This window comes from Gopherus flavomarginatus, chromosome 15, assembly GCF_025201925.1.
Source record: "Gopherus flavomarginatus isolate rGopFla2 chromosome 15, rGopFla2.mat.asm, whole genome shotgun sequence".
Classification (NCBI taxonomy): domain Eukaryota; kingdom Metazoa; phylum Chordata; order Testudines; family Testudinidae; genus Gopherus; species Gopherus flavomarginatus.
Window position 1 is genome coordinate 32,994,795 of NC_066631.1, and position 24,976 is coordinate 33,019,770.

General features: G+C 49.6%; 1 protein-coding gene across 4 annotated transcripts in view; it reads right to left on the reverse strand.

Annotated features, from left to right (window-relative positions):
• TTC28 (tetratricopeptide repeat domain 28) overlaps positions 1–24,976 on the reverse strand; it is a 511,170-nt gene that overhangs the window by 46,320 nt on the left and 439,874 nt on the right. For all 4 annotated transcript variants that reach the window (XM_050924019.1, XM_050924018.1, XM_050924020.1 and 1 more), the window contains one exon: positions 12,137–12,277. In XM_050924019.1, coding sequence (XP_050779976.1) covers positions 12,137–12,277 — 141 coding nt within the window. The remainder of the gene's footprint in view (positions 1–12,136; positions 12,278–24,976) is intronic.

The following is a 24,976-nucleotide window of genomic DNA, read 5'->3' on the forward strand; positions in this document are numbered from 1 at the left end:
CACAGCATTTCTCCATTGGGCGCAGTCAGAGCACTGGAATCTGACCTGAGAGAGCCACAGGATATGCACGGCCACACACACACACACACATACAAACAGTAGACCAAAGGGAATCAGGTGCTCTGGGACCCAGTCCTAGCGCTGGCAGGAGGGAGCCAATGCCGGACACGGGCGGTCCAGGGATCAGTGAGTGGCCTCTCTCACACCTGTTACCCAAGCACTTTTCAGGGGGGAGTTCAGTGCTCAGCCTCCCAGCCCCAGCACCCAGACTCTGGTCTGCCTCACTGCAGCTTCCTCCTGAAGTGAGTGCAGGACAAAAACTCAGTGGACTCCTCAATCCATGGCCCTGCAGGTTCATCTCCTGGCTGGTGTTCCATCTTCGCCACCTCATTTCGTTGCTGGGAGACATTCTGTTCCCTCGTTCCTACTCCCTGGGGGCAGCACGAACTGCTGCTTCTCCCAACCATGGCCTGGACATTTAGAGCTGCTCCCTCTGCACTAGCTGGCACTGCGGTTCGTTGCTGAGGTCCAGACGTGAGCACTGCTAGTGCCACTGTACAGTGTCTAAATACCAGCCCCCAAAGCTGTGCCCCCTCCGCCAAATACCCCACCCCCACCCCATGCTCCACGGGCACACAGTTGCTCCACCAAACACCCTACCCCAACCCCACGTGCTGCACGGGCACATGGCCCCTCCGCCAAACACCCCACCCCCACCTCACCTGCTGCATGGGCACACGGCCCCTCCGCCAAGCACCCCACCCCGTGCTGCACGGGCACACGGCCCCTCCGCCAAACACCCCACCCCGTGCTGCACGGGCACACGCCCCCTCCGCCAAACCGCCCAACCCCCACCTCACCTGCTGCACGGGCACACGGCCCCTCCGCCAAACACCCCACCCCGTGCTGCACGGGCACATGCCCCCTCTGCCAAACACCCCACCCCCACCTCACCTGCTGCACGGGCATACGGCCCCTCCGCCAAACACCCCACCCCGTGCTGCACGGGCACATGCCCCCTCTGCCAAACACCCCACCCCCACCTCACCTGCTGCCCGGCACACGGCCCCTCCACCAAACACCCCACCCCGTGCTGCACGGGCACACGCCCCCTCCGCCAAACACGCCACCCCCACCTCACCTGCTGCACGGGCACACGGCCCCTCCGTCAAACACCCCACCCCGTGCTGCACAGGCACACGGCCCCTCCGCCAAACACCCCACCCCCACCTCACCTGCTGCATGGGCACATGCCCCCTCTGCCAAACACCCCATCCTCACCTCACCTGCTGCACGGGCACACGGCCCCTCCGCCAAACACCCCACCCCCTCCTTGTGCTGCACAGGCACACGCCCCCTCTGCCAAACACCCCACCCCCACCCCACATGCTGCACGGGCACATGCCCCCCCTGCCAAACACCCCACCCCCACCCCGTGCTGCACAGGCACACGGCCCCTGCGCCAAACACCCCACCCCCACCCCGTGCTGCACGGGCACACGCCCCCCCTGCCAAACACCCCACCCCCACCCCGTGCTGCACGGGCACACGCCCCCCCTGCCAAACACCCCACCCCCACCCCGTGCTGTACAGGCACACAGCCCCTCCATCAAACACCCCATCCCCATCCCACCTGCTGCAGAGGCACATGCCCCCCCTGCCGAACACCCCACCCCCACCCCATGCTGCACAGGCACACGGCCCCTCCGCCAAACACCCCTCCCCGTGCTGCACAGGCACATGCCCCCTCTGCCAAACACCCCACCCCCACCCCACGTGCTGCACGGGCACATGCCCCCCCTGCCAAACACCCCACCCCCACCCCATGCTGCACAGGCACACGCCCCCTCTGCCAAACACCCCACCCCCACCCCCACCCCACGTGCTGCACGGGCACATGCCCCCCCTGCCAAACACCCCACCCCCACCCCGTGCTGCACAAGCACACGCCCCCTCTGCCAAACACACAGTATCACACAGGACAAACAAGCCTCCCCCCACCACGTCTGCAGGGCACAGGGCAGCTCGGTTGAATCCCAGTCCCCCCAGCCGCCCCCTGGACAGGCAGCACCTCTGCCAACCAAGTCCCATAAAAACCCTGTACAGGCACCAGGGGACTCCGTCAAACACACCTCACATGCACCCCATGGCCATATGGCACCTCCGCCCCAAACCAGCCTCCCTGGCCCCATGCCAGCCTCCTGTGCTACCTGGGCAGAGAGTGCAGCTCACACTGTTACTGTCAGCACGTGGTTTTCACAGTCATTAAACAATTGTTCTGAGGTGCTGTGCAGTCACTACTCAGCTCACCTCCAGCCCCCTGACTGCTCTGGGACCCTGCCTCTCGCCCTCTCACCCAGCCTGCCAGGCCTTCAGCAGAATCTGCATCAGCGTATTAGACTAAAAGTAAAACTATGCCACACACTTGGGCTGCAAAGTCTTTATTCAAGCCTCTTTTGGAACAAAGAAGCTGAAGAGACTTTGCCATCCTCTCTTCCCAGGGCTGCATGTTTCTATTCCTTGTGCTGAAGGTCCCCATTTCTCTGTGCAGGTCACACCCACAACCACACACCCACAGTGCTATCAACGGATGACAGAGACAAAAGCCAGAAATGTGAAGTACTCAGAAACCCAGGAAATCAAAGCCAAAGTAAGTTCCTAATGGACAGGCCAATCAATCCAGTGAAAGACATTAACAAAGCCCCTGTTATTAGCACAGCTTTTTCTCAGTAGATTATATACCCTGCGAAGGGTGCATCCCTGCTCTGTCTTTACACTTACACACTAGGCAAGTATGCTGGTGAAGTCACAGAATCGACACATAACACTCCTTCTGCCCCTGAGAAACACCCTCTCATCTTATTGACTCTGAGTAACCAGAGGTGGACTACTGCACAGGCCCATGGGGCCAGGCCCAGGGTCCCCAGCCAATTTGGGGGCCCTAGAAAAATCTCCCTCTGCTGTGGCCCCAGGGCTCTTGCTCCCCGCCATGGCCCTGGAGCCACAGCAGGGCGACAGTGGAGAGGGGGAAGGAATGAGCGTGGGGTGTGGCTGTGGGGGAAGGGGCAGAATGGGGCAGGGCTGTGGGTGGAATGGGGGTTAGATTGCAGGCAGAAGGGGTAGGGTGGGGCCACAGTTCTGGTGCTGGCCCCCCTCCCCCCAATTGCTCCATCCCAGGACCCCAGGAGACCTTAATCCCCTGCTGTGACTAACACCTCTCCCTCCCGAGCTCCCTAGCTGCTAAGATCACAGCCCATGCCCCGAGACTGGCTGCACTCCATTCATGGAAGGAAGGAAGGAAGCTGCTCAGCATTAACTGCACTTTACATTCAGGGCTTAAAGGGGAGATGTTTGAAATGGCAATTAGGAGCCCTAATTTAGCACCCTAAGGCTCTCTAAGCCATTAAAAATCTCCCCTACATTTTTACAAAGATGAGAGGTCTGCTTGTGCCTGGAACTGAGCATGTATGCTCAGGCATCAGGACTGTGCCTGCAAGACGCTTGATTGTGCGCACAATTCCCCATTTACATGTGCAATTACAACCACTTACACAAATACAGATGAAAACTGTGCACGGAATTGGGTCTTCAATATTCCACAGAAAAATGATCTAATTCATCCTCGCAGCCCCTGAACGAGGGTGGGAAAGATTATTCCCATTTCTGAAAGGGCCTGAGTCATCTGATGGGAGCTAACAGGAGCTATGCATGCTCAGCACAACTGATAATCTGACAGAAGTGACTTGCGCAAGGCCACACAATAAGTCTGTGGCAGAGCTAGGACTGGCCCCAGCCCTGTGCTCACCCCAGTGGACCAGGTTGCTCTCTGGCTCTATTGAGCTGGCTGAGAGAGCTGCTCTCAATTCATGGAGTTTAACTGTTCTCATGCTTTGCAAAGTGCAGATTTTAAAATCAGTTCAGGAAATCCAAGTGATATTTCCCCAGCTCTACCCAGGCCCCATCACTCCACTCCTACACCTCCAAGCTCCACAGGACTGGGATGTCCAATTGCTTCTTTGAGGTGGATGGGTGTAGAGGGCTATTCACAGGAGTAATGTCCCAGCATTGCAAAAAGCAGCTATGTGCCAGCAGGTGGCACTATTATCCTCTCTCTCACCATTAAATAATTATAACAGACATTTATTACAGGGGGCTTGATTACTCTAATCAGCAAAGTCTCCATCCTGAAAGGGTTTTGCAGCCAGGCAGCCTTGGATTTATCAGCTTACCACTCAGATTTTTTTTATTAGTCCAAATCCAAAGCAGTAACATAAATCGTTCACTTTCCAAACCTTTGGAGCTGGAGAACAAATCCGCACAAGGGGAGGAAAGACAAAGCTCCTTTGTGCATGACATGTGAGACCTGGCACCTGCCAACCTCCCTTGTGTGCACACACTCCCCATCCCAGCAGCTCTGGTGTCAGTGAGAAGGCTTGGCCATGTGTCCCATTTACAGGGTCCTGGGGCCGGTTTCCTGCAGATGCTCTTGCTGCAACCTACCAGCAGGTGTGAGCCGCAGTGTTCCTGGCCTGGCTGTGTGCAGTGTGTTCTCCCCTAATGCCTGGAACAATACCTCAACCCTGTACAGACTCTGCAGAGTTGCTGATCTCATCCTTTGTATGAGGGAACCCATGCCCAGAAAGGGTAGAGAACAGCACAAACCAGGGTGTGGAGGTGACTGCATATCAGTGTCATTCTGCTTCCGCCCTCAGAGAGGCCCAAGAGTGACCCTGCAAGCTCCCTAGAGAAAAGGGGAGTGATCACGTGCTGCACCTCCCACTGATCTGGTCTCAGCCAGGCCCAAAAGGGACTGCTGTGTGACTACAGGACAGACATGGGAGGACACCTGAGTGGGGGAGAGGGTCACACAGGGAACCCCAGAGACAAGGCTGCTGATCCCACCTCCATGCATGGGGGCCTGGCACCACTCAGACAGGATTCTGGGGACCCTGAGACAGGACTCTGGGGGCAGCAGCCAAGATGTAGAGCTGGGTGGGAACTGATGGGAGGGAAGCTGGGAATGGGTGACGGGATGGATCACTCGGTGATTCTCTGTTCTGTTCATACCCTCTGGGGCACCTGGCATTGGCCATTGTCAGAAGACAGGATACTGGGCTAGATGGACCTTTGGTCTGACCCAGTATGGCTGTTCTTATGTTCAGTGTAATGTTCTGTCCTTGGAAAGATTTCTCAGGTCCAGGATGGAACTTGGGAGCAGAAGATGTGGCTGACGTCTCAGCTAGCTTAGTGCCACAACCACCGGGCAACTGGCTATTCTGGGCTACAACTCTCCCAAATCAATGTGAAGGTCTTGGTTTTGTGATAAAGCCCCATGAAAACAAATTTAGTAAGTACCATTTTTTACACACTGGGTTTCTTGTTCTCTAGCCGAGTCTGGCCAGCCCAGCTCAGCCCATGCCCGCCAGAAGCGCGCTCACAGCATCCCCTGGACATGCCTCCACCATGCTTGGCACTCAGAGAGCCTGGTCCCAGAGATGCCACCCCAGCTACATGGCCAGGATCATTCTCACTCTCACACCGAGCTGCACCAAGTGCTAGAAATACCCAGCTTTGAGCTCCCGGGGCTGCTTTCAACTGGTCCACAAACCCACAGACCACTCAACTCTCTCTGCCCGTGTGGCCTTTGTTCCAGCAGCCTCAGTGCTGCTCAGAGCAGGCCAGTACCCCTAGCTGGCACAGGGCCAATTAGATAAGGGTCATCTTGGCCACTGCTTTCATCTGTCTCCCAAACACTAGTGTCAGCCTAGGCCAGCCAGACCCCTCCACTGTCTGACCAGGTCTGACATCGTTCCAGAAAGACTGCATGCTTGTCCTCCAGCAGGAGAGCCCTGCGCTACCCAGCAAGCAGCTCTGCTCTCAGCTGTGCTGGAATGCATGCTGTACGGGGGATGTAAGCATGCTCAGATACCAGGGGGATGAGCAGCAGGTAAAACCCTGAATGAGATAAGACATACTGCATCCGGGAGGGGTATACAGGGCGTGTACAGCTATGGTAGGGTCATGGGCTGCTGTCGCCCTTTATGAATTTTGGGCCCCCCCTTTGCTGTGCTATGTCCTTTGAGTTACTTTCAGGTTTTGTGGAGCTGTTGTTCTGATCCTGGACACCACGATGATAGGCATCTAGATTAGAACCCTCCCTCTGCCCTCAAACCATCCTGATAAAACACTGCAAGCTGGTAGCCAGCCTGGTGGGGATTGGAATTGGAGGTTTGCACAGCCAGGGCATAGGGTGCAACTGGGAGCAGCTTACTGATTCCCCTGATGTAGGCACTTGGCAGTGACACCCCTCTGCCTGCGGGTAAGGGTGGCTCTGCTGAGTTCTGTTCATACTGCTCTCAGCCAGCTCTGGACAGACACAAGGTCCCTTCTGCACATGGGGGGCAAAGTCCAGTGATGCCACAATACAGGTATTAGCTGTGACCCTACCTGTCTATGGCCACCTGGGCCTGTTCCCTGCCCTGAGCTCCATTCAGTGACAGGTGCCAGGAAGATCCTGTTCCTGCATTCTTAGGAAAGAGCCACAGGCTGCCCATGTTGCTCCTCTGGATTCCACATGTTGAGTGGGGCTGGTTTTACAGTGATGTATCATTTGCGTATTTGTGCTTCCCCCCCACATCGATTGTTCTCTTGGATTCTATTTTCTGCTCATTGGGCACACATGGGCTCTGGGACTCCATAGCTGGTGACAAACTGATACCTGTCTGGCCCCACTGAGGCTTCGCTGGGCTCTGAGCACCATCCCGTAAGCACACAGAGCAGAACCTGAAATCCCCAGGGGAGAGACACTGCGCGCCAGGATTCTTCCCAGTCAGACTCTGCTGGAAACAAATGAGCTCTGCACTTGGCAGGCAGAACAGGAACTCACACTAGGGCCTTGGAAGAGGTGAATTTTCACCTCAAGTTGCTCTTCTCCCTTCCTCCCATTTGCTTTTACAGCCCAAGTTCCTGCAGTACTGTATAATAATAATTGGAGATATCTCTATCTCCCAGAACAGGAAGGGACCTTGAAGGGTCATCGAGGCCAGCCCCCGGCCTTCACTAGCAGGACTAAGTACTGATTTTTGCCCCAGATCCCTAAGTGGCCCCTCAAGGAGTGAACTCACAACCCTGGGTTTAGCAGGCCAATGCTCAAACCACTGAGCTATCCCTCTCCCAAAGGACCTTTCACTCTTGAAGCATGGTGGAAGCTGTTGTGTGAGGGCTGAGAGCAGGGACCTGGTCTGCAGGAGGGTAACCATCAACTGAGAAGTGGGGCAAGCTGGGTCCATGAGAGGGAAGGGCCTGTCTCGTGGGAGGATCAGGGCCCATGTTGTGGGGGATGGGGATAGGCAATGAGGTTCCATGTTGGAAATCCGAATGGCTCCTGGGAGGCTGAGGAGGGTCTGAGAAAAGAGGTGCCAGCTTACGCAGATAGGAGTGGCTCCCATCAGTCACTTCTCAGTAACTCCGCTGGTGACCCACACCCCTGTTCTTACATCATCTTGTCCTTTCAGTGCTCATTTCCTTTCCAAGGGCCCGTTTCTTCTCTAACCCTCCCTCAGGGGTTTGGCTGCTCCAGGAAGACCCAGCACAAAATCATCCTTCTGCTAGAAGCCAGAATCCCTACGTTAGGTGGCCACATCCTGCAGCGGGCTCATTCCCAAGCAGCACCTTCCTTTCAAGAACATCCATTTGCCTCCTGACATGGAGGTGTCTGCACAGCTGCTGGGAGCATGGCTTGCAGCCTGGGATGACAGATGTGTTAGTGGGGCTCATGCCAGCAATGTGGACATTCCAGTTGGGTTAGAGCTCAAAGCAATGTCTGCACAGCTGTTATCAGCTGCTAACCCAAATCAACTGGTGAGATGCTGTCGCCTGGGCTCCCAGCAGCTGTGGAGACACACCCTAGCTGACCAGTGGTTGAGGAGCCTCATTTCTTAACAACACGTGCAAGTCCTGGACAAGGGGGCACTTACACTGGCATGTTGCCAGGCAAATATCCTTCTGATGAACTTAGGCATCCAAATGTAAGACGTGAGCATCCTGTTTGGGCCTTGCATCGTTCTTAGAAAGTGTGTCCTTCTATGAATAGAGACTAGATGAAAGCCTTCAATTTCCTGCCCCTACTCTGGTCAGCCTGCTGCTGGGGATCCACAGGTTCAACAGCTTCCTGTTAAAAGGTGTATAGTCCCCCTCACTTCTGTACAACACCCTGCACTTTTTGCTTCTGCATCTCACAGGCACATACGCAACCAGCAGGAGGTGCTGATGTGCCAATGCTGCCTGGATAGACTAGGAATCATGCTCTGGGGAACTAGACGGTGACTTTCATTCTTGCTCGCTATTTGATTCAGTCAGTTGATTTTAGTCTGAGAGCCTAAAATGAGAATGGATAGTGTTCCCACAGTGTTCTCTGAGAGGCCAGACATCCCTTGTTCATTCTGGGCATCAGCAGAGTGGGAACACTGTCCATTCCCACTTTCTCTCCTTCCAGCCTAATTCTTTGTCACATAGAACTTAACCTGACTCCTTGCTCAAACTGGGGCTGTGAGGCGCAAGCTCTCCCCATTGTCCCAGGCTGTGTGTGTCACATGGCACCAGCTGCACAGTCCACAACACACAGTACAGTAGAACTGAACACAGAAAATCATCAGTGGTCTGCAAAGCTCCCTCTGCCCTCCCCGCTGTGCACAACCCTTCGTTTAATTGTCTGTCAGGAGCTGACCTGAGAGAAGAGGCCTAGCCAGGCCAGCACAGGGCAGTCAAACCCCAGCATTGGCTCCTACTCTCACTTTGCTTCCAAGCCTGGGCCAGGAATCAAATGGCTGTGGCAAGATTATGGCAGTCACTAAAACTCCCCTGGATTACCCTAATTTCCAGGAAAAGTTATTCACATAGCAGATGGGGTCTCACACAGGCCACAGAAGGGTAGCTCGCTATTCTACTGGATCTCAATATATTTAATAAGATCAGCAAGGAGATACAGATCATTTCCAGTGTGCAAGGTGGAAACACAGCCTCCTACTTCACATCTCTCACTAGGAGGAAGTTAGGTCAGCGCCTGGAGTCACAGAATCATAGAATATCAGGGTTGGAAGGGACCTCAGGAGGTCATCTAGTCCAACCCCCTGCTCAAAGCAGGACCAATTCCCAACTAAATCATCCCAGCCAGGGCTTTGTCAAGCCAGGCCTTAAAAATCTCTAAGGAAGGAGATTCCACCACCTCCCTAGGTAACCCATTCCAGTGCTTCACCACCCTCCTAGTGAAACAGTGTTTCCTAATATTCAACCTAAACCTCCCACACTGCAATTTGAGACCATTACTCCTTGTTCTGTCATCTGGTACCACAGAGAACAGTCTAGATCCATCCTCTTTGGAACCCCCTTTCAGGTAGTTGAAAGCAGCTATCAAATCCCCCCTCATTCTTCTCTTCTGCAGCCTAAACAATCCCAGTTCCCTCAGCCTCTCCTCATAAGTCATGTGCTCCAGCCCTCTAATCATTTTTGCTGCCCTCCGCTGGACTCTTTCCAATTTTTCTACATCCTTCTTGTAGTGTGGGGCCCAAAACTGGACACAGTACTCCAGATGAGGTCTCACCAATATCTAACAGAGGAGAATGATCATGTCCCTCGATCTGTTGGCAATTCTCCTACTTATACAGCCCAAAAGGCCATTAGCCTTCTCAGCAACAAGGACACACTGTCAACTCATATCCAGCTTCTCGTCCACTGTAACCTCTAGGTTCTTTTCTGCAGAACTGCTGCTTAACCAGTCAGTTCCCAGCCTGTAGCAGTGCATGAGATTCTTCTGTCCTAAGTGCAGGACTCTGCACTTGTCCATGTTGAACCTCATCAGATTTCTTTTGGCCCAATCCTCTAATTTGTCTAGGTCCCTCTGTATCCTATCCCTACCCTCCAGCATATCTACCACTCCTCCCAGTTTAGTGTCATCTGCAAACTTGCTGAGGGTGCAGTCCACACCAGTCCAGATCATTAATGAAGATATTGAACAAAACTGACCCCTGGACCGACCCTTGGGGCACTCCGCTTCATACCAGCTGCCAATTAGACATGGAGCCACTGATCACTACCCATTGAGCCCGACGATCTAGGCAGCTTTCTGTCCACCTTATAGTCCATTCATACAGTCCATACTTCTTTAACTTGCTGGTAAGAATACTGTGGGAGACCGTATCAAAAGCTTTGCTAAAGTCAAGGAGTATTATGTCCACTGCTTTCCCCTCATCCACAGAGCCAGTTATCCTGTCATAGAAGGCAGTCCCCATGCCTATCCCAGCATCTGCAAACTGACTTATTGCATGTGCGACTCCCAGGAGACTCACTTCATACACCTGAAGAGGCACTTGGCTTCCACATGACAGAAAAGACATTCAGGTACCACATGACTGACTTGCAGTGAGCCCAGATATAGAATTGATGTGCATCGCCCTCCTGCAGTCACAGGGCATAGCTAGTGTGGAAAACAGGCAAGCAAAACATCCCAGCAGACCCCAGGGAAGGCCTTCCTGATCCCCAGCTGGTGCCCTGGTCATCATTCTTGGGGAAGTCTGAATGGGAGCAATGGAGATTCTGAGAGGGGAAATGGACCAATGCTGGTGCCAGCATTTCAGCCCCAGGATCACACTCAGGGGAGCCTCTGTCCTAGTTCACGTGCTCCAGCAGTCACATTAAACACTGCAAACTGGCCTGACTCCTTTCCCACTGCAAAGGTGTCGATGTACCCTGAACTCAGACTCAGTTTAATCAGTGCAGAGATGGGACTGGCTGAGACCTGAGCAAGTTCCAAAGACGCAGAAAATGAACAAAGATTGGGTGGCCGATGCACTGTGCTATAATTTTTCCAGCTAATTAATGACATAGTTAAAATTAATGGGAAGCAAACATTTCCAGGAGAAACTACAGTCAGCAAACAGAGAGCTCTTCACTCCATGCCCCAGGGACAAAGACACAAGCTCTATCTGCAGAATCTCCATTAGTCTGGAACAGTACACATGGGGGGGGCTGGGGACAAAGGGAAGGGCAAGGTTATCAGAGTGCCTGCCACTGCTCCTTGAGACAGAGCCACACCTTAACCTTACTTACAATTCCCTTCTTGCTTACTCCACGATCCTGAAAATCTCTGATCCCCTCCCAGAAACATGGTCCGCAATGGCCCCAAAACCTAACTGCTCAGATGACAACAAAGCCCTGACCAGCGCTGTATGTCTGGGTGAGCGAGGCAGCCATTCGCCCCTCTCACTGCCCCTTCTCCTTACTTAGCTGTGCAGAGTTCTTGGGTTTCATGGGGATATGGGCATGCCACTGCCATAGCCCCTCGATGACCTAGCAGGGCTTTCCCTCTTTAACTTCTAGGGTTTGAGTTTCTAGCAGCTATGCCGGACACCCCCCTAAGGTGGATCTAGGATGGAAAGCAAGCCTCACGTACAACAGCCGCCTGCTCACTGACAGGCCACCATGCACCCTTCCTTGTGCTCCACGCTGGGCAACCCTTCCCCACACACTCCATGCTGTGCTGGTGACTCCCCAAGCACTAGCTCCAATTCACAATTTCCGGACAAAGCACCTGAGCACCAAAGAAAACTCACTAAGCGGAACAAGCCATGGAAGCAGACTTATCCAGTCTGACCCTTGTCAAGGCACAGTGCAAGATCCTCCTCTCAGAGCAAGTATTTCCCAATCTAACTAAATTAACAGGGAAGGGAAAGGAAGGGTAGAAAGACAAAAAGCCAATGTGTATCTCAGGGAGGGGAGAAGAGCAGATTCCTCATGCGCACCAGGGACCTGCCATGCAGACCTAACGCACTGGGAAGTGACGGCTGCTTGGTGAAACGATAGGTACACACTCACAGGCTGTGGAGTGCACACAGCATTGACAAACTCCTCTGCCACCCTTTTTAAGAGGCTTATAGCAGAGCATCAGGGAGGTTACTGGCAGGGGCAGCACATCACAGAACATGGCTCCTACTCTGAACAGCTCTGTTCTCAGCTGTGCCCCTGGGGAGCGAGTTCACATTTGTTCCACGACAGGAGGCAGAATCCCACACACCAAAGAGAAGTCCCCCAAGAAACGAAGCATCTCCCTACTCTGCTGGCTGGTGCAGGGTCCAGATCTCACCTGTTGAAGAGGTTATTCCTGCTGACCATTCGCAGGAAGCCGGTTGGATCAGTTACTGAGTTCAGTTTATTGTTCATCTCCTCAAACTGCTGGTCCATGATGTCCCCAGCTTCACTCTCTGTCTCGCTGCTGGCACAGGCTCTGAGGAGGAAACAGCAGAGAAAGGTCAGTAAGGCAGAGCACAGCATAAGCTTCACTGTAAACACTTGAGAGGGTGAGAGAAAGACCTGGGCTGAGGACAGGAACTCCACAGCCTAAGGTCTGTTTTGTTCTCCCACGGAGACCCAGTGACAGGAGGAGAATAACCCACTCCTCTGCCACGGGGGCGCTGCTTAGGGCTCTTGCTGCATGACTCCTACTGAGGGGAATCCTGGAAACAAAATCCCACAGCTTGTACCAGGCACTGGGGGTGAAGCCACAGCATGAAACAGGAGCCTCACAGTGGGGTGTGAGTCACATCCTTGGGAGTCTGCTGAGGCCTTCAGACTTTGCTCTTATCTAGCACTTCATAAAGCATGTCATAAAGCAGGTCAGTATCATTAGCCCCACTTTACAGATGGAGAAACTGAGGAAAAGAGCGGGGAAGGGACTTGTTCCAGGTCACCCCGCAGAACTAAGAATAGAACCAACGTCTTCAGAGTCCCAATCCAATCCTCTATCCACTAGGACACATTGCCTCATAGAAACTACAGGCAGTGCCAGTGGGGTCTTCAGCCAGTTGGGGAAACTCCTCCCACGGCCACTTCCTCATGTTTGGGAGGTCAAAGGTGCATGCTCCGATGAAGGATTACACACAAGTTACCCCTCCTCGCCCACTCTCTTTCCTTCCTCCTGCTCGTTCTGTAACCTCTCATGCTTCTCCCCCTCCTGGAGGATTGCCAATAGCAAGCAGAGTGTGCCACACCTATGAGCCCATCCATGCCCCTGGCCCTCAGTCAATAATTAACAACCCACTACCCTGGGCCAGTGACAAGCTGCAACATGTTCGGCTGGCTCCGTCCGGGGCAGACACCTCTACATGCTCCCCACTGACCACACAGGCACATGTGAAGACCTGCCAAGCGTCACACAGCTCTCCCTGCCCGCTGCTGTCAAAATTGGGCCCATCATCACTTCCTCTGCGTTTTTATTCAAAAAGACCTTTGGGTGGAAAATAAAGGCACAGATGGAGGCCGATGCTGGATGACTGGAAGACGAGAAGGGGAAGGAGTGAACTTCACCATCACAACTGCCATCCTCCACCTCCTTCCTCCTGACCAGACCCAGATGACACTGCCACCTCCACTGGCTAGTCAGATGGCAGACTGTCTCTTTCTCCCCCAGCCCCCATGAGTCCTTCTCCTTCCCCATCTTCTCTCTCCTTTTTCCTTCGTCTAATATGAGTCTGGCTTAGTTGGCCAAGACTGTACATTTTGCAACACTGTTGTATGCCTGTGGCTAGAAAGAGGTGGATAAAAGCAATGCCCTAAACAGCCCTATGCTGGTACAAGTTTGCCAGGTCTTGGAGTGGCTGGTAAACCATGTGGTGGGCCTGTTTTTTTCCAAGCAATGAGGTTGCAAGTGAAAGTCAACACCAGAGACAGAAACTGGATTTTCTCTTTCACTTCCTTTCTCTTCTCTTTTGTGTGTGTTTGTATTGTTTTGTTTTCTCAGGAAACAGGACTGGACTTTAACACCAACAGCAATGATGGCAGCTCCAACCCATCTTAACTAACTTCTCTTTTCTCATAAAAGAACAGTCCTTACCATCTTTGATACCACCTAAACGACTATCCAACAAGAGGGCTTTTCCTTTTAAAAACTCACTCCAGCTAAAGGGAAGGGAACCAGGGATGCTGGTAAAATGAAAGCCTGACTTAATACTTTACATTTCAAATGTTTGAACTCTTTTTTCTGTCTTTCTTGGGTCTTTAATAAAAGTTTAAAAGAACTTTTACCAGTGTTTGCACCATGGTACCAAGCAGACCAAGGTCTCTGGATACCTCAAGCCTTGTTTGGAACTGTTTAATGTTAGATAGTCACTGGGGTCATCTTAACACCTTTGGCCCATACATTCTATCTAAATTCATTCAACACTGCATGCTGGGTAAAGTGCCAAGGAAACAAGAACCACACACAGTCCCCTGCAGCAGAGCGCACTGTGCCGGGAGGCAGGAGGGCTTCTCCAGAGTGTACTGTATTGCTGTGCATTTCACCAGCCTTGTTATTAACCAAGGCCTCAAACCTGATCTCTGGAGAAGGCAACTAGCACTCACCTAGTTCACAGAGAGGTCACTGCGGCTGCACAAGGACACTTGGTAGAGTTGGCAATACAGCCCAAATCTGGCTTGACCACACTGTCTTTCAGACTGAATGTGCCAAATGCTTTATACTGGATAAACAACAGGGGCAGCAGTAATGTTCCTTACATCTGGCATTTCTTAACTTTTAAGTGTTTGACTATGCGACCTAAACAATACTCCTTTAACATGTATTTTGGTACATACTTTCCTAGGGTGTGGTGTGTTGGGGGGAGGGAGAAGGGATGGTAGCGGGGGGGTTAAGAATAAAAGTAAAAACAAGTTATATGATGTGAAATTGTAACACCCTCTGTACGTATTAGATAATTTGCATAGATGTCACACATAGAACTGCCCAAATCTTGGTAGCTATGCACACACACTCCAGAGTGGGCCTAGTCACTTGGAACACACATTGTCTGGTCACTGACGGTGGCAAACTGGATGCTGTTTGAATATATCTGCCAGCTGGGGCTCTCCCTGGAAATGAAACTGGCCATGAAAGAAGCCGAGAGGGAGACTTTGCTAACCCATTTCACACTCATGGTACTTTGCGCAGCTCTGTAAGAAGGACAATCCTGGTCTCTATGCAAAGCGTTATGGCAGTCCCTGCCCTCTGCCACATCTGTGCCTTTGTGTGGGCACATGTGTGTGCAAGCCATACAAACACCCACATGGAAGGTAATTTAATGGTGCACACATGTGCCTGTCTGTGCATGGGAATATATGTCTAATCTTGCTTTTCCTCCCCGGCCCCAATTCTCTCACTGTAAAGATTACATATTAGTGGCTTTAAGGACTAACTACAAACCAAGGAACAAAGGCACATTATGAAATCTGCCTTCAGTCACAGACTCAGGGTGCCCTGCCGGGCACAGTCACAACTGAGCAACACTATTAACAGCATCCACATGCCCCAGCAGTTAAATGGGAATTAGCTGCAGAATGCCAGCAGGAATGAAGAGTGCATGAGTCTCTCCTCTCTGCACACATCTCTGCTGCCTGGAGTGGTGTCCTCATCACTGAGCATGATGGCTCTGGCTTTTGCTTCCAAGATGGCCACTGCTCAGGGGTTTATTTCATACCCATTCTGCTATGGTTTCTGTACACTGGCAGCAGAGACAGCATACGGAGTCTTCGAGAGGCGAAATTCTCAGTAACTGACTGCTCTGAGAAGGCCAGTTATTTATCTATCCTCAGAGCAGTTAGAAGTGGCTCAGAAGGGCTGACGTTAGGAAAATATTTATTGTGGCCAATAAACATGTGAAGCCAGGGCTGTAAGTCTCTGTACGCTTCTGCATCTCACTCCTGCTCCACTTCCTGAGTCTTCCCCACCAATTAGACTCCTTCATCAAGGAGCTACATGTCCCTGAAGCACTCACACTTCAAACACTGTTTTTGCAAAAACAAACCTCCTTATTCCAGAAGTGAGTGGTGTGTTTGCAGCCTACTCCCAGCTGCAGAAATAGGTGGCACTGCAGGCTCCCTAGTTACTCTCCATAAAGGTTTACTTTTAAGCAAAAGGATGTCACACATGCTCTCCACCCGATACGGCACTTGTGCTGTTTCCAGTTCACCATTTCATTTCTGTACATCACAACAGAGAAATGATTCCTAGATGTTTGTAGTTTTGGAAAACTGTTTTGGGCTCCACACAATCGAAGATGCCGCACAAGCACAGGAGAGTCTTATATTATCAGGCTGTTATTGCAATGACTGATTTGACTGTGTGGTCAGATGTGTTCCAAAGAATGAGAGAATTGGGAGTCCAGAACCAGAGGGCTCTCTCAGCTAGTGGACTTGGAAAGACTGGAGGGTGTGAGCATGGCACAACAGCATCTCAGCAGCTTCATCGCACTCCTTAAATGCAGCTGCAGCTCCTGTTTGCTCCAAAAAGACCATCCGCCCTTCCACACTTCACTCTAGTGGTCACCATGCCGCCTTTTGTCACTGAAAGTCCCTCCATAAAACAACAAAGGGAAATTAATCTCACACCATGAATAGAAAAGGTTTGAGGGCAAATTTTCAAGATAAAGAGCACACAGATCTGGGTAACACATAACAGGATTTACAATGTGTGAGCACAGGCACTGGCACGTGGCATCTCTCAGCATCTCTGCACTAGACAGAGGATGCCTTGTAAATACACTTCCAGGTCAATGTTCTTTCCACCAATGAAATTCTATTTTAAGCCCGGACCAAAGCCAAAGAAACCCTTGAAGAATAGGATGACCAAATGTCCTGATTTTATAGGGACAGTCCTAACATTCGGGGCTTTGTCTTATACAGACTCCTATTACCCTCCACCCCCAGTGCCAATTTTTCACACTTGCTATCTGGTTACCCTACTGAAGAATGAAAAAGAGCTGACTGAACAGCAGCACACAACTGATGAAGCTGGTTTCCCAACAGCCTCCCCTTCCTAGGGTTTTATTTCCGAGCTGCAGATAGAGGTGTTCACATCCCACAGTCCCCTAGCAGTTCTCAGTATATCTCCCAGAGACGGGGGCAGAGCTCCTGGGAGAAGATAGAAACCTGAATTCATTTGCCCAGCACAGCAGGCCCTGTACACCCTTGGGAATAATCTGTCCAAACAGGAACACAAATAAATTTCAAAGTCTTTTCAACTGGACTTTTTGCTGTGAGGATCTTATTGAATGCAGAAATGATCCTCTAATGCCACAGGATTAAGGCACTTTATTCACAGAAATGCAGCTCCTTGATTAATGCACTGTGACAGTATCTGAAGAATTATAAACACCGACAAAAGGATGTTTGGGAATCACCTCCCAGCACAGGCAACCAGGCACTACGCTCTGCCTTTAAATAGAGTAAAATAAACATGGCCAGGGCATGAACTGGGGAGTCAAAGTTAAATAGCACTCTTTGGGTTTGTGCTAAACTCTGTGCTGTGTTTCACATTTAACCCTCTCTGCTCTTTGCTGGCACGAAGAGAGTAACTCTCAGAGAGCAGGAGCAGGGAGTCCGGGAGAGCAGATACTCTAATCTCTTTTGGGGGCCTGGCACTCTCAGGAGTGGTGACAACAAGCAATGGAGAGCCCCACAGGGTACACGCTGGGAAGTATCTTCAAAGTGGTGTATGAAGTTCCACATAAAGCCACCAGGGGAGGCTCTAGGTATTTTGCCTCCCCAAGCACAGCAGGCAGGCTGCCTTTGGCGGCTTGCCTGCAGGAGTCCCCGGTCCCGTGGATTTGGCAGCACGCCTGCAGGAGGTCCACTGAAGCTGCGGGACCAGCGGACCCTCCGCAGGCATGTAGCCGAAGGCAACCTGCCTGCCGCCCTCGTGGTGAGCGGCAGAGCATCCCCCCCATGGCTTGCCGCCCCAGGCACGCGCTTGGCGTGCTGGTGCCTGGAGCCGCCCCTGAAAGCCACCAAGTGAACAGAATCTGTCCACGTAATTCCCTGCAGTGTCGGGGGGAGAGGGAGAACCTTCCCCCCTGCAAATCACACTAAGCCAGCTCTGAGACCTCAGGGACAGACTGGGAGCTTCAGCCCTAGCCATTTGTACCTTGCTGCCCTCTCAATCCTGTAAGCCGTTTAGTGAGAAAGCTGCATGCCACACTAGGAAGACACTATGAGCTCGCGCCTCCCTCCATGCCCGCAAATCCTGATAACCTTGTTTCTAAAGGACACTCTTTCCCAACCAGTGAATCAGTGACTGCAGTGCAGGTGCCCAGCAGCTGCCAAAGGCACTTTCTTCTGCCTCTACCTCCTAGGCACAAACGTTTTCCTTTTCAGTCATCAGATGCAACCCCCCCCCCCACCCAATGTCATGAACTGAACCAGAGAGGATTCTTTCCTTAGGCTCATGGCTTAGGTAAACTGCTTGCCATCGTAAGGTGTGGCCCTGGGAGAGTGCTGAATGACAGCCTGGCTTCAGGAATGGCATAGCAGAGAGAGAAGCCCCTCCCTGCCCTCCAATGCGCACAGACCCCCTGGGCTCTGACTTTAGGATGGGTTCTTTAAGCCCAACCTACTAAGAGAAACATAGCAAGAAAAACAGAAAGAAGCATAAACTCTGGCAAGTCAAGCGTCAAAGTATAATAAGGGAGGCCAAGAAAGAATTAGAAAAGCAACTAACTAAGGACACAAAAACTAACAGCAAAAAATTTATTTACGTGGGGTCCCAAAGGGGTCCATCTTGGGACTAGGACTATCCATTTATGACTTGGATCATGGAGTGGAGAGTATGTTTATAAAACTTGCAGGAAACATCAAGCTGGGAGAGGATGCAAGCACTTTGGAACATAGGATTAGAATTCAAAACAAGCATGACAAATTGGAGAATTGGTCTGAATTCAGCAAGATGACATTCAATAAATGGGGAATGACTGGCTAGGTGGTGGTACTGTTGAAAAGGATCTGGGGTTATACTGGATCACCAACTAAATACGAGTCAACAATGTGATGTAGCTGTGAAAAAGGCAAATACCATTCTGGGTGCATTAACCGGACTGTCATACATAAGTCATGGGAGCTAACTGTCTGGCTCTACTCGGCACTGGTGAGATCTCAGCTGCAGTCCTGTGTCCGGTTCTGAGCATTGCACTTTAGGAAAGACGTTGACAAACTGAAGAGTGTCCAGGAGGAGAGCAACTAAAATGATAAAAGATTTAGAAAACCTGACCTATGAGGAAAGGTTTAAAAAATTGGGCATGTTTAGTGTTGAGAAGAGAAGATGGAGGGACCTGAGAACACTTTTCAAATATGTTAAAGGCTGTTATAAAAAGGATGGTGATCAATTGTTCTCCACGTGCACTGAAGGCAGCACAAGTAGTAATGGGCTTTCTCTGCAGCAAATGAGATTTAGGTTAGATGTTAGGAAAAACTTTCTAACTATAAGGGTAGTTAAGCTCTGGAATAGGTTTCCAAGGGAGGTTGTGAAATCTGCATCATTGACAGTTTTTAAAAACAAGTTGGACAAACACCTGTCTGGAGTGGTCTAGCTTTATTTGGTCCTGCCACAGAACAGGGAGCTGGACTTCATGATTTCTTAAGGTCCCATCCAGACCTACATTTCTATGATTCTACTCAAGATAGTTAAGTCCAAAGCAGACTACAAAGAGTCACAAAGGAATCTCACAAAACTGGATTGACTGGGCAACAAAATGGCGGATAAAATTCAATACTGACAAATGAAAAGTAATGCACATTTGAATAAAGAATCCCAACTATACATACAATATTATGGGGTCTAAATTAGCTGTTATCACTCAAGAAGGAAACCTTGGAGTCATCGTGGATAGTTCTCTGAAAACATCTGCTCAATGAGCAGTCAAGTCAAAAAAGGTAACAGAGTGTTAGGAAATATTAGGAAAAGGAAAGATAATAAAACAAAAATATCCTAATGCCACTATATAAATCCATGGTATGCCCACACCTTGAATACTGTCTGCAGTTCTCATTACCCCATATATATATTGCTCCAATATATTAAAATTGGAAAAGGTGCAGAGAAGGGCAATAAAAACTATTAGGCGTATGGGACAGGGATTAAAAAGACTGAGACTGTTCAGTTTAGAAAAGAGATGACTAAGAGGAGATAAGATAGAGGTCTATAAAATCACAATCATGTGGAGAAAGTGAATAGGGAAGTGTTATTTAACACTTCTGTGGCACAGGATCAGAAAGGGTTACACAACTAGCAGGCTAATTGACCCACATTCAATCTTTAGAGACACAAAAGTAGATAATATTTGTGGTTTTGTATGTTTACATATATATTGTTAGAGGTTAACAAATGTAATCAAACATTTCCTGTCTATCCCTGTATTCTGTTAATTCAGAGATCAAAAGGGGATATTAACATTTAAATGAACTGTGAATGTAGTAATAGCACTGTCTTTCCACGTAGCTAATTACCGGTGATGTTTAGGAAATGGGAGGTTTCTTCGAAGACATTATTGTTCACCCAAGGACAGCATGCGATCAAGACGATGCCCGAATAATGTATGAAGGGCATTTGGGACCTGATCCCTTCATCTCAAATCTGCTTATGCTTCTGTCATAAACAGATAAGTAAGAGTTAATAGAACAAAAGTGCTTCATATCTCTTTTGCCTGGAAAGGGTTAAAAAGAACAGTGAGCCTGGCTGTCACCTGACCAGAGGACCAATCAGGGGACAAGATACTTTCAAATCTTGAGGGAGAGAAGTTTTTGTGCTGTGCTGTTAGTTTTTGGTGGTTGTTCACTCTGGGGGCTCAGAGGAACCAGACGTGTAACCAGGTTTCTCTCCAATACAGGCTCTTATAAGGTCAGAATAGTGAGTACTAGGTAGATAAAGTGAGTTAGGCTTATGGTTGTTTTCTTTATTTGCAAATGTGTATTTGGCTGGAAGGAGTTCAAACTGGTATTTTGCTGAAAGGATTTTAATTTGTACTTGAATACTTAGGCTGGGAGGGTATTCCCAGTGTCCATAGCTGAAAGACCCTGTACCTATTCCATTTTAAATTTACAAAGATAATTTTTACTGTTTTTTCTTTCTTTAATTAAAAGTTTCTTGTTTAAGAACCTGATTGTTTTTTATTCTGGTGAGACCCCAGGGGACGGGGTCTGGATTCACCAGGGAATTGGTGGGGAGAAAGGAGGGAAGGGGGAGAGAAAGGTTATTTTCTCTCTGTGTCAGGATTACTTTCTCTCTCAGGGAGAGTCTGGGAGGGGCAGAGAGAAGGATGGGGGGAAGGTGGATTTTCCTCTCTGTTTTAAGATTCAAGGAGTTTGAATCACAGTGATCTTCCAGGGTAACTCAGGGAGGGGAAGTCTGGGAGAGGCAACGGTGAGGGAAAGGGTTTACTTTCCTTGTGTTAAGATCCAGAGGATCTGGGTCTTGGGTGGTCCCCGGGCAAGGTTTTGGGTGGACCAGAGTGTACCAGGCACTGGAATTCCTGGTTGGTGGCAGCGCTACAGGTTCTAAGCTGGTAATTGAGCTTAGAGGAATTCATGCTGGTACCCCATCTTTTGGACGCTAAGGTTCAGAGTGGGGAATTATACTATGACAGCTTCACCAGGGGAAGTTTGAGCCAAAAGATTGAGATCTCCAGTTTCATTTTGGGTCACCCTTATATCGAACGCTGGACTGAACGAACCTATGGACTAATTCTTAAAGAACTCTATGCACATTTAAAGCTCATCATCTCTACTATGAAACTGACCTAAGAACTCTTTCATGTCTGTACGTATAATGATCCTTTAACCAATAATCTCTCTCTTTTCTATTTTTAATACATTTTAGTTTAGTTAATAAGAATTGGTTATAAGCATGTTTTTGGGTAAGATCTAAAATATTCATTGACCTGGGGAGGTAATGTGTCCTTTAGGATTGGTAGAACTTTTATATGATGAACAAGATTTTAAATAATTCTCATCACATTTGACTTGGTTGTTAGGGTGGGAGCCCAAAGGCTGGGCTGATTTAAGGGAGCTGTGTTTTTGGCTTCTGGGTAACCAATAAGGTACTATACAAGCTGATTTGTTGGTAGCTTGGTGGATCTAAGTATTAAAATAACCACCAGTTTTGGGGATTGTCTGCCCCATTTTTTTACAATTTGCCCTAACTGAGCAATCTCAGCATGGCCCCCCTGGGACCTCAGTCACAACTTCACATAACACAACAACTAAGGGTCAATCAATAAAATGGATAGGCAGATTTAAAACAAACAAAAGGAAGTACTTCTACACACAACACATAGTCAACCTGTGGAACTCATTGCCAATAGGATGCTGTGAAGGCCAAAAGCAGAAGTGGGTTAAAAAAAGAATACGTTAAGTTCATAGAGGATAAGTCCATCAATGGCTATTAGCCAAGATGGTCAAGGACACAACCCCATGCTCCGGATGTCCCTAAATCTCCAACTGCCAGAAGCATCTGGCACTGGTCAACATCAGACAGAGGATACTGGGCTAAATGGACCATAAGTCTGATCCAGTATGGCCATTCTTATTGTCATAAACAGATAGCTAAGGGTTAATGTCTCTTTCACCTGAAGCACCTGACCAGAGGACCAATCAGGAAACCGGATTTTTTCAACTTTGGGTGGAGGGAATTGTGTCTCTGAGTCTTTGTTTTCCGTCTGCCTGCTTTCTCTGAGCTTTGGAGAAGTAGTTCTACTTTCTAGTCTTCTGTTTCTAAGTGTAAGGACAAAGAGATCAGCTAGTAAGTTATATGGTTTCTTTTCTTTGGTATTTGCATGAATATAAGTGCTGGAGTGCTTTGATTTGTATTCTTTTGAATAAGGCTGTTTATTCAATATTCTTTTAAGCAATTGACCCTGTGTTGTATCATCTAATACAGAGAGAACATTTGTATGTATTTTTCTTTCTTTTTATATAAAGCTTTCTTTTAAGACCTGTTGGAGTTTTTCTTTACTTCAGGGAAATTGAGTCTGTACTCACCAGGGAATTGGTGGGAGGAAGAAGTCAAGGGGAGATCTGTGTGTTGGATTGCTAGCCTAATTTTGCATTCCCTCTGGGGGAATAGGAAAGTACTTTTTGTTTCCAGGATTGGGAACAGAGAGGGAGATTCACTCTGTTTGGATTCACAGAGCTTGTGTCTGTGTATCTCTCCAGGAGCACCTGGAGGGGGGAAGGGAAAAAGGGTTATTTCCCTTTGTTGTGAGACTCAAGGGATTTGGGTCTTAGGGTCCCCAGGAAAGGTTTTTCAGGGGGACCGGAGTGCCCCAAAACACTCTAATTTTTTGGGTGGTGGCAGCAGGTACCAGGTCCAGGCTGGTGGCTAAGCTTGGAGGTTTTCATGCTAACCCCCATATTTTGGACGCTAAGGTCCAAATCTGGGACTAAGGTTATGTCATGGTGGCAGCGGTGGGATATAGACAGAATCCAGAAGCCAGTGGAAATATTTTATTTTTCTTTTCTCTGCTAAGGGCTTTTTAGCAGAGAGAGAAACAGTTGGTTTTAAAAGGGAACCAGAGAGAATTTTTTTTTCTGCTCTCTCTGGCAGTTTGTGGCTTGCATGTTAAGCGAGAAGCCGTTACCAAACTGTTGAGGGTCTTTTGTCATGCAATAGCCCTCCCATTAGGAGGCAAGTAACAGCACTTATATGCATGCAAATAAAGTGGTTTTTCTGGTTTCCTTTCATTGAACATTAGCTAGAGAGAGAAAAGGAAAAAAGCACTGTTGCTAGGCAGACTTCAGGAGGCAACAGAACCTGCAGTTCAGAAGATAAACACCGGAGGGCACCCCAACACAAGAAAACAGGAACCATGACTTCTAAGGCAAAAATTGAGGCCGAAGAACAAATCAAAGAAGCTGAACACAGGCGACAGATGGAGATGAAAGAAAAGGAAGAAAGCATGAAACTGGCAGCCTTCCAAAGAGAACAGGCAGCCCAAGAGGCAGCACACAAAAGAAAACTAGAAGAAGAAGAGATAGCCTACCGAAGGAAACAAGCAGAAGAAGAGTTGGCCCACAGAAGGAAGCAAGAAGAAGAGGAGGCGGCCCACCACCGAGAAATGGAAAAAACACCAAAAAGAAATGGAAAAACAACAAAAAGAGAATGAAGAGAAGGAAAAACAGAGAAAACATGAACTGGAGTTGGCAAAAGCTGGGCTGCATGTGCCAGCCAACCCTAACAACCCGGCGCCAAATATTGCTCCACAGCACAGGAAATTTCCCACCTACAAGGCAGGTGATGACACCGAGGCCTTCTTGGAAAATTTTGAAAGAGCCTGTCTTGGGTACAACATCCCCGAAGACCAGTACATGGTAGAATTGAGGTCACAGCTCAGTGGACCTTTAGCAGAGGTGGCAGCTGAAATGCCTAAGCACCAAATGAATGACTATAAACTTTTTCTAACCAAGGCCAGATACAGGATGGGGATAACCCCAGATCATGCCCGTCGGCGCTTCAGAACCCAAAAGTGGAAACCCGAGGTGTCATTTCCCAAACACGCCTACTACATTGCAAAAAACTATGAGGCCTGGATAACAGGAAACAACATTCAAACCTTGGAAGAACTAAACCTCCTCATACAAATGGAACAGTTCTTGGATGGTGTTCCTGAAGACATCACACGGTACATACAAGATGGAAATCCCAAAGATATCGCTGAGGCGGGGGAGATTGGAGCCAAATGGATGGAACTGGCAGAAAGCAAGAAAGCTACTGTCAAGGGGAACGATTACCCCAGGGGGCACACAGACCATAAACCCTACAACCGAGGACAGCCAAAGACCCCACATACAACCCAAGTCAAGCCACAGACGCCCTACTCTTCCACCTCACCAGTCTCCAGTAACTCACCTCGGCCCAGTGACCCATCAGATGGAAGATGCTTTAAGTGTAATGAACTGGGACATATCAAGGCCAAGTGTCCCAAGAACACCATGCGAGTGCAATTCATTACACCACCATCACACCAAAGATCCCCAGGCCCGGATGCCTCTCAAATACCCTTGGAGCGAAGGGAAAATTTGAGAGTGGGCGGAAAGAAGGTTACTGCGTGGAGAGACACGGGGGCACAAGTGTCAGCTATCCACCAATCCTTCGTTGACCCCAAATTCATCAACCCAAAGGCCAAAGTTA